This window comes from Mytilus edulis, chromosome 14, assembly GCF_963676685.1.
Source record: "Mytilus edulis chromosome 14, xbMytEdul2.2, whole genome shotgun sequence".
In the NCBI taxonomy this organism is placed as follows: Eukaryota; Metazoa; Mollusca; class Bivalvia; order Mytilida; family Mytilidae; genus Mytilus; species Mytilus edulis.
This window is the reverse complement of record NC_092357.1, coordinates 19,652,915-19,663,527: the sequence shown is the minus strand read 5'-3', so window position 1 is coordinate 19,663,527 and position 10,613 is coordinate 19,652,915. Positions and strand designations below refer to the sequence as shown.

The 10,613-nt window shown below is 31.0% G+C and overlaps 1 protein-coding gene across 2 annotated transcripts in view; it reads right to left on the bottom strand.

The window, feature by feature from the left end:
* Positions 1–10,613, bottom strand: part of LOC139503680 (uncharacterized) — a 167,587-nt gene that overhangs the window by 147,570 nt on the left and 9,404 nt on the right. For both annotated transcript variants that reach the window (XM_071293499.1, XM_071293502.1), the window contains exons 3-4: positions 9,164–9,442; positions 8,246–8,362 (exon numbers count right to left, since the gene is read on the bottom strand). In XM_071293499.1, coding sequence (XP_071149600.1) covers positions 8,246–8,362; positions 9,164–9,442 — 396 coding nt within the window. The remainder of the gene's footprint in view (positions 1–8,245; positions 8,363–9,163; positions 9,443–10,613) is intronic.

Sequence of the window (10,613 nt, the reverse complement as noted above, 5' to 3'; positions counted from 1 at the left end):
TAAATCGAACTGTTTCAGTATGTAAATAGATACATACAAAAATGTGTAGCTTCAGTGTTGGTGTTTTAGTTGTTTTATATGTTTCCCATGTTTTGAATTAGGAGTTAGAATATCCCTTTGGTATCGTTCGCCTCCTTTTTGTTTTATACTTGAAATTTTTCTATAGTATGGTCTACTGCTACAATATTGATGTTGAAGACAGTTTCGATACAATGTTAACAATTAAAAAAAAAAGATTAATTTGGCATCGAATGGCATATATTTAGCCATAACTAAATCGAACTGTTTCAGTATGTAAATAGATACATATACAAATGTATAGCTCCTAGATAGATAGGAAGATGTGGTGTGCCGATATCTGTTTTTTTGTATAGGGCATACAACATTTTAGGCATTAATTATCATCTACCCACTATATGTGATATGAATCGTCATATTAACATAAACCAAGAAAAAGTGTTTTTTTTAAATAGTCCTAAGTAATACATGTTTATTAGAAATTGGCCATACTTTATATCATATCGATTTTATAGTTACCTTGTACAGGTGAATCACGAATTGCAGACACCCAGTATATACCAACTGTTACGTTTAGTGAGTTTTCTTTCATTATATTATCTACAGAACTAATCAAACTGTCTTGGTCTAGGCAAAATTGCACAGATTTGTTGAAATTTTGTTTCTGGGTAGGATAGGCAGTGAAAGTTCCATTGTCTGTCAAATATTGAAATAGGATTATAAAAATCTATGAAAATATTGATGATGCCCTGCATAATCTGAAATTAAAGTCAACCAAACTCATATAAATGATGGAATAAAAAAATCGGAGAAAAGCCCAGTACCATAGGCAAAGTTAAGCATGACGAAACGGCAAACTTAAATCTACAAAACACTGCAAAGAAAACTTAAGTTTGATCAATACGAACGCCACCAAAAGCCGTGGATGATCACATGTGTTTTGGAAGAATAGGCATATACGCATGTTGTGATCGAGCGTACAGATAGGTAAAATAAGTACCCAGCAATCAAATTGTAAATACCCTATCATATTCCTATTCTTTACTGTCACAATTTAATACATGTCTTTTCAATGATCTATCTAGATTTCGGGACATAAGTCTGTCGCTCCATGGTTTGTCCATGTCTTTGATTTTGACGACGCTCTGTATTGATATGACATTTTGTGTTTGTGTTATTTTAACAAATTGTTTTCAACAATAAAAATTAGTGCAGAAATATTTTTGGAAGGCACTTAACTTGTCAAAACGATGTGAGTTTTACTGCAAAATCTACAATTTACAGTTTTGATTGTATATGCTTATACTAGTATTACAATGACTCAATTAATAGTTTGATCAGAAATTGATCGGAATTTACTATTATTTATACCAATAATTAAGCAACGATGGGTCTAAAGAAAAGAAAATGATACAGTTTGCAGACGAAAAAAGGGACATGTTATTTTATGTAAAACCCTTAAGAAGATGAATGAATATCAATGAAAATCGTACGGAAAACAGGTACGTATTTATAAGTCATCATACATTAGAGCTGATGACTGACAAACAATTATTAGTTCAAAGAAAACTAGAGCTAAATAAGGAATTTGATCTGAAAGTAAACACTTTAAACTTTAAGTTACTTTTTTCCCAAGGCTGAAAATTGTACAAACGGTGTCATTTGGAGGATATAATGAAAGCAGCTTCGTATTTTCTTTTATTGGATCCCATTCATTTTTGGTACTGAACCCCATTCACGTGTAGTCAGTTTTAGATGGAAAAGTTTTGTAATTGTATCGTTATTTCTAAGGTTTAATTTTACCTATTGATTTTGTTATCCGTAAACACATATAGAAATATGAATATGAAAAGCGTTATGTGCAACGTAGAATTTTGAAAGTTAACGAGAACCATTACTCTAGAATGGCGAAGTGAACATATCAATGTCTATTTAACAACTATATTCTTAAAAGTATCTGTAGATCAGTTATAAAGTTATTTCACAGAAACTGTTGGAGTCAACCGACAACCCGCATGCCCGACCGACCAACATTTAGTACCGTGTATTTATAACACGATAATACTTGACATATTGATTAATAGTATCCTACAAATCTAGCTGTATACTCGTATTAATGGTGTCTAAACTATCTGGCAATTTGGTGATGAGAATGAAATTACCGTGATAATTTTTTCTTACTTGAACATACTATTGATGCCTTCCTTGAACATGGTATACTTCTAAATGTTGTCTGGTTATTCGTTATGCTGACTGTTACACATTCAACTAAATCAAAATCGATAAAAATGCGCATGTATTAGTCCTATAATCATTGTTTTTGTAATGTATATAGGGTTGAACTATTCCGTTTTCTTTTTTATATATGGAAAGTAAATAGTGTATATGCATTAGGGATCCACTTCCTATGAATAATAGTGAGTATCTTATATGTCACTTAGTTGTGCACTTTTGTCATATTTATCTTGCCTTCTCTAAATGTATTTTAATGCAGTTGTTATTAAATAGACCGTTTCTATGATATATATTTTTTTAAAGTTCAGTATTACTGATATTCCGTTTGTTTCCCGCTTATAATTGATGTGTTTAACCCTGTTTTAGTTTAAAACCCTGATTTATTTTCACTGAATCGTTTTATAACTAACTAAACAGTGTTATACTACTGATGCTTATTCTATGGCTTCGTGTCTCTTTTTTTTATGTTACGTTTTGATAAATATATGACATCATCTTTTAGACTTCTTTGGAAATATCAAAATATATCAGAATTTAATTGTTGGAGTTAGTTATATAAAAAATTGAAAACAACACGTTTAATACTTTCATGCGTCCGAAGCGTATATAAAGTAGACGACATATAAATAATAACAAAATGCACGAACTGCAGTTAAAAAGTATAAACAAATACTATTAAGGGGGTTGGCATGGGTTATTGTAAAACAATTCTCTTTTTATGCCCCACCTACGATAGTAGAGGGACATTACTTTTTCTGGGCTGTCCGTCCGATCGTTAATCCGTCCGTTCGCCCGTCTTTCCCGCTTCAGGTTAAAGTTTTTAATGAAGTTGAAGGCCAATCAACTTGGAACTTAGTACACATGTTCCCTATGATATGATCTTTCTAATTTTTATCTTAATTAGATTTTTTGCCCCAATTTCACTGTCCACTGAACATACAAATTGATAGTTCGAGTTTCAGGTTAACGTTTTTGGTCAAGGTAGTTTTTAATGAACTTGAATTCTCATCAACTTGAAACTTGATATACATGTTCCTTATGATATGATCTTTCTTAATTTATATTTTTTACCCCAATTTCATGGTCTACTGAACATGGAAAATGATAGTGCGAGTGGGGCATCCGTGTACTTTGAACATATTCTTATTTTCTAGTTTTTCTGATTTTTAAACCATTAATGAAAAGGTAGGAGTTCATGTATCATCTGCAAAAGTCCTGTTGAACATCACCGTTTTATTGGTATATGAATATAACAGGTTTAAATACTTGGGATACCATTGAAATGAACGAAAATACTTGTAAACAAACATTATTGTGTAGTATTTTTTCACATGTCCTGAATTAACAGTTTTAATGCGTAGTAGGAATATTTGATCAAATAGATTTGAATTATCATAGTAATTTTACAGACTGACGTGTTCAGGAAACAGGTCTATCGTTTCAATAGGAATTAAAGATTAAAGACAAATAGAGTTATATGTAACCAATACAGCATTCCAAAACAAAAACAAAAACAAAAGAAACTGTTAAGAAAACAAAACCAAATCTGGAAATCGGTCACTCAATTTTTAATGTGTTTATAATTTGCGCTACTTCATACTTGAACGGAAAAATATTTTATTAAGAGCCAATCTGTAAAGTGATTTAATTTTTCTCAAATTATTTGAATATAGTAAATCTTCAATCCTTTGATATGAAATCAAGGTATACATAGCCGGTATGTATGGAGCATTTCAATGAATTATTTTGAATGTGTATGGCGCTATTATATCTACACGCATATTATTTTGGATTATCCCCAAAATTAAAATTACATATCGAAGCATACATGTAAAATATAGTACATCTACAGCGGTACACAATCTCCAGGCATTAATAATATAGTAATATATTAAGAAAAATCCCACTATATTGTTTGGCATCTGCAAGGTCACCCTTTAAACTATCATCCTGTGAATGTAAAGAGTTTCTGTTTAAATGTTTTTGCCCTTGTTCGACAAATATTAGTGGAAATTGAACCGACCATTTTTATCAAATATAGTCAGTATTCACCTGGCAGAGATCGGAATGAAATACCACGAATTGCAGCCACCCAGTATGTGCCATCTGTTATGTTAACTAAGCTTCTGTTCGTTGCATTCTCTATAGAAGTGATCAACTCGTCTTGTGTGCGACAAAATTTCACAGTTTGTTCCCAATTTTCTGCCTTGTTAGGATACGCTTTTAAAGTTTCATTACCTGTCAAATAAATTTAGTATAATGATTAAGTGTTGTACAAATAATAAACAGTCCTTGTTTTACTTGAAAATAAACAGCTGTTCACATGTTGCTAATCAATTGAGAAGACACATGTCAAAATAGCGCACTAATACTCAGTGGATCGCATTAGTTCCAATCGGAGCAAAACTGGTGCATCGACAGTGTCAGCGTCAAATGCTGTACAAGCATCAACATCCACGTAAATCCACACTCATGTTACAATATAGCAATCACTAATGTTACAGGTGATGCGACTATTCTGCTCAGGATATAACTGTCATAGATACAAGGATTCAAATTTTGTACGTTTCGATTCTACAAAAAAAACTCATCAGTGACGCTTGCTTGCATTTTGTTTCATAAAGGCCAAATAAAGAACGAAGTTGATGAGAATCCTAAATATTTTGTCAAATATATGCTTAGGTTATTTTAATAAAATTCCCCAGGTATAAAATCTATAAATTTTCCAAAACTTTAAAGTTTTCATACAGTTTATTTATAAAAATGACCATATCAATGATAAATTATTTCTAAACCAGTCTCATCAATGATGCATGATTATTTGTTTTTTGTTTAACAAAGGGCAAATACAGTAGGAAGTTGATTAGCACAGGGGTAGGTATGTACTGACGTTGTTTGTGATTTTGTTTTCAATTACGAGTTATAGTGTTCTTTTATTTGGCTTTGTAAATAATAAAATTACTGTTAAGTCATTTCTTAGTAATGTAAATCTAACGTGACTTGGTACTTATATATATCGTCATTGTGTCATTGGACTAAGGTAAAGTTTTGTATTTCGTCTTTCGTTTACGCTAATAAGCTTTGTCTAATTGCCTTTTTGTGTTTCTTTGTTTTCATACATGTGTTTGTTTGATTTTATAGTGATTAAGATTTAAATACAATGTTGACCGATGTCCCCTTATTTTTTTACATTTTTACCTACAATGTGTGTTTGTTTTATTCACAAATTGTTGTCAATTCAATGGAATTTTATACGTCTGTCATAGAAGTAAGCAGTTTAGCTAACTATAAAACCAGGTTAAGGTAGCACAATACAAAGTTTTTTTACTCACAATCACTAACCTTTAAAAATGCTGTAACTTTCTTGTGAATGCATAGAAAATAACAAAAGAGGTATATATAGATAGATAAAAGATTAATCTTTTAAATGGTTGCAATATTTTTATTATGCAATCATTATGTAATCAATTATTATGTAATTAGTGGCCAAATCTGGATCAGTTCACTTAAATGAATTTAGCACTTTCATCTCTTTAACTATAAAGAAAATTTTAACAAAATGTTAATCAACCCATCATTGGCTTCAAAAGGGTGTCTCAAATTGTCATTATGGTATTCCATTCTCTCATCAATCTCTAATTAGTGTTAACATCATAACCACATAAAAGAAGATAATGTTTGATTTGGTGTAAAATTTGTTCTATATATTCTGTCTGAAATTTGAGACACCTTTTTTGTAGATAATGGCCATAGAAACAACATATACAACATATAATAAAATCAACCCTCTGGGGATACCTATGCAGAAGCTAATTTCATTTGAAAGTGGAAATTTGGTTAAAAATATTTTAGACACAGTTAACATTTTAATTGGTTACATAATTGTTGCATAATACTTGAAAGAGTTATCTGTTAGCTATCCAAAACTACCAGTTTTATAAATTTTCAAGCATTATTAAGAAAGTTACAGCATTTTAAATCTGGAGAGTTGGAGTTATAAAATCTTTGTATTGTGCTACCTTAAATCATCCATTTTCTACATTAGGAATTGCCTGTACCAAGTTAGAAATATGCCAGTTGTTGTCTATTCGTTTGATGTGATTGAGCTTATGATTTTGCCTTTTGACAAGGAACTTTCCAATTTGAATTTTCTTCAGTTTCCAATATTTTTGTTATTTTACTTTTGCCATATAAACACAGAAGTGCTGACGACTTGGATAGCAATATAGTGCTGATGGAAACCTCCACCAGCAGAGTCACAGATTATGTATTTGTAAATAAACTATTCATAGACACCAGGATGACAATTGTGAACGCTAGACGCGCATTTCATCTTAAAAAGACAAACAAGAGACGCTCAAATAAAAAATAATAAATACAAGGTCAAAGTGTCTCTTTTGAGTTAGAACACAGAGACGTCTTATTAGTTAAATTATAAGCCTGTTACCTATGATAACTATGAGCCTATTTGTGGTCCTTAATATTATGAAGAGTAGATTTGAAACATTGTTCCCCATAACTCTGTCGGAAGATGATGATGTGAAAGGGGCACATCCCATTAATTAAGTTCGTATATTTCGAGCATGCACGAAACCTACGTACTAAAACGATGTTTTGTAAACGAGTTGGCAGAAGGCATAGTTTTGCTGAGAAATGTGAAGCGAACACATGGAAAGTTGAAATCATCACGTTAGTCAAAGAATCGAAGTGCTAGTATCCCTAATGTCAAAATCACTGGGATATGTCAGATGCAAGCACTCACTGAATTATGGTTGTTTTATACACACTAAAACATAAATTAACCTTATATAAAAAAAAAAGCATTTAATTGAATGACAGCATTTGGACTTTTCGTGTAAAAATGTCGTTTTCTTGTACTGTGATATTGATTTGTAGCATTTCTGTAACTATAGACGATACAGTTATACAATGTTTGAAGGCTTAAACTATGACGCTGTTAGCAAGAATTTTCGTGAAGAATTATATTGTTGACGGTAAAATTCAGATGCACTTTGTTCATCATCATTTCGTTATTTTTCGACTAAATGAATGTTGACTGCTATGCCTCCAGTAGCCAATGTTCGCTACTGACATCATTCAATTTGCATCACCTATTTCTAAATTCTAACGTTACAGTAAGTTCGTTGTAATAAAACTAAGACAATTTTGAAAGGTCACCAATTTTTGCTGGTTGGTTCTTTGTTATATTATGTTGATTGATGCTTTTGGTGCACTAGACATGTACTTTGAGTCGTTTCAATCAGAGACACGCGTCTTCAGCACATATGCGTGAACCGGTTTTTTTAGGGATGAATTTGGCGGGATATGTAACCTAGTGTCGATTTAGCTTGTCACAAAATATGCACCCACTTTATTGCAAAAGGGGACAACATGTTATAATTGAAAATCCTAGTAATACACAAACAATCTTTATCTGTATTTGCAGCGTAATGTTTCCAACATTTTTAACCCAAGTCTACGATGTATAAAAACACAAAATAATCTTGACGGCCCTAATAAAGAATTAAATTTACTGACGGAGTCAACTTTATACAAAGGAAATATACCATGATCTGTAAAACCTTACAGATTTTATGTTGGGTTTGCGCAATTCTTTCGTCTGTTTTCTGAATTGCAGTAGTCTTTTATGGATTATTATTTTTCTTTTTATCTTCTACTTTGAGTCATTGGCTTGTTTGTCCATTTCGATTTATTAATTTGTTTCATTCCTACTATTAAAACAAAAATATTTGACAACACGCAACAATATCGGCGTTGAAACATTAGTAATCGATTTCCTTCATCGGAATTTTTATTTTTGTAATTCCCTGGCAAAGAAATTTGAAACGAACGATTCATAAGAAATAAAATTGTTGTCTTAGTGCAATTAGGGATGTTGGAGTAAAATTCGGGACAACCCTGATAACGCCAAGACAACTAATAATTTCTATCATTTTTTTTAAATTTATTACGAGAAAAAATATTCACTCACCAAAGCACAATATTGCTGCCTTGTTTGAACATTCCATACTACTAAACGTTGTCTTGTTATCATTTATCTGGACTATTCCACATTCACCGGTGTCATTTGTGGCAATCATATCCATATCTAAATAACATCAAATACATTTGTTCAATATTACCCCATTCTCTGGAAATTGTGTATCTACCTTAATAGCCATATCCAAAATTGGAGAGTTACACTTACTTTTTTTTTTTATTATTAAAACACTAATAATTTACGGCTTCTTGACCACTTTTGGAACCAATATTTAAAAAAAAAATATTTTTTCATGTGTAACTAAATCAAATGAAATCATCAAATTTGTTTAACCATAAATCGGCAATACAATTGGCCATGCTTCGTTGTACGTGTACTTGAGTTTCCATTTTCAAATGTTGTATGCGATTAAGCAACACAGCATCTTCAAGTCTTGTTACCGTCGATAACAGTTTAAATGAAATGGAAATTAAGAGTAGAATTTCTTTTAAAAAAACCTGATTAATTATAAATCAGTTAATACCTTAAAGACACAAAAATATATTATTATTTTTTATTATTTTGCTTTCAAGAAATCTCCGGAATTCCTAAATCTGGAGAAGGGGGACAATGGTTTAACTCACAATTATATATAACAACTACTGTGCGACAATATCGCGGGAGATTTAAACTATGTACTATTTAATATAACGTACCTAAAATTGGATGCAACCGGTGATAATGCATAAGGGTAATGTTTCGAGTGGAATTTATTTACTAGTTACTCTTGAGCTATATTATTCAACTGTTAAAAAATCTAAATAGAAGTAGTAAAGATATTCATTAGGAAACAACTATGAAGAGTGTGTGTATAATGTTCAATATATGCAGAAAACAGAACCTTATTATGATCCATTATACTGTACTTACTTTTTATCTCATATATCACAGTAACATTATCTTTTTCTCCACAGATGAAGTTCTGATTATCCCCACATACTGTGACGTTAGCATTGTTACATGACACTATTTCTATATCAACAGTATAAAAACATAAACATTTGTTTCGTTGAAATCCAATATAATTGTATTTAATGTAACTCATTTGACAATGTACGAAACATTTAAAAATGTCTGGTTCTGTACTGAAATTATTTTGAATGAAATCTATTTGTAGTGGAATACCCGTATATTTAATTCTTCCACATCCTGAAATAAAATAAATTAAAAACAAATATTGATAAAAGACTTACTACCACCATGTAATTATTGAGGATATGCCTATAATGCATATGAACACGTTTTTATAATCAATAACAAACTTGCTTACATGAAAGAATCCTTAAGAATATTGACAATTATAGATGACCTTCAATACTGAATATTACTTTAAGATGTTCGTCTATGATAAATATATGGTAGTGTTGGTGAAAACACTTTATCGCTGATAGTCCGCCATTATTGGACATTTTAAAGGTACAATTTTGACGTCATAATATAAATTATCTGACGCCACAATGGAAAAGTGAATGTTGTATGCATGACATCACAAATTCAACCAGCGCAGATTCGCGGGTCAAGCGGTAAGGTGTATTGGTTGTTAATATGTAAAAGCACTATTACCATTTCAGAAACTCGGATGTTTTTTAACGTCTTTTTTAAAAGCAATATATTTTTAAAGGGTACAACGTGCAGTATTATTTATGCTTGTGTGATATCTAAAAAAAAGAAGAAAGAGATAGAGATCTTTATGACGTAGGCACTTACAATCTAAAATTTAGCTTTTTGTTCATTTTCAAATGTTATTAAATAGTGTTCACCACTTTTTTCAATGTTTTTACGAAAAGATTAAAAAACAAATTACAGATATTCCTACTAATTTATCTTTTATTCCATTTTTAAGGATTAAATCATTACAAATACGTTGATAACGTCACGATGACATGAAAAAATTATGTCTATTTCTATGAGCTGATTAACAAAATAAAAAAAAACAATAAGAAGACGTGAGACAATCAATATTAAATTATTTATAGTTATATGACACAAAGTGATACATTATAGTGAACAATCTCGTGAAGCAAAGATGAGCACCAACAGGGTTTCGAATTAAACTTCGCTGTTGAATTTGAAGATTAACAAACGAAATTATTCTTACATTACATATTAATTGGACTATCAGCGCTTATCTTATAATGTATATTCGCCCCACGTATCAAAAGCAGTGTTAGTCATTGATTGGGTCTCGAATACCAATGCAATTATTTTATTCAATCCGGTTTCTGATCATCCTTGATATAAAATTTCTTTTCATTTCCATAAGTTGTTATCAATTCAAAAATTCATTATAGCAAAACATACCAAAGCAACGATACGAGAG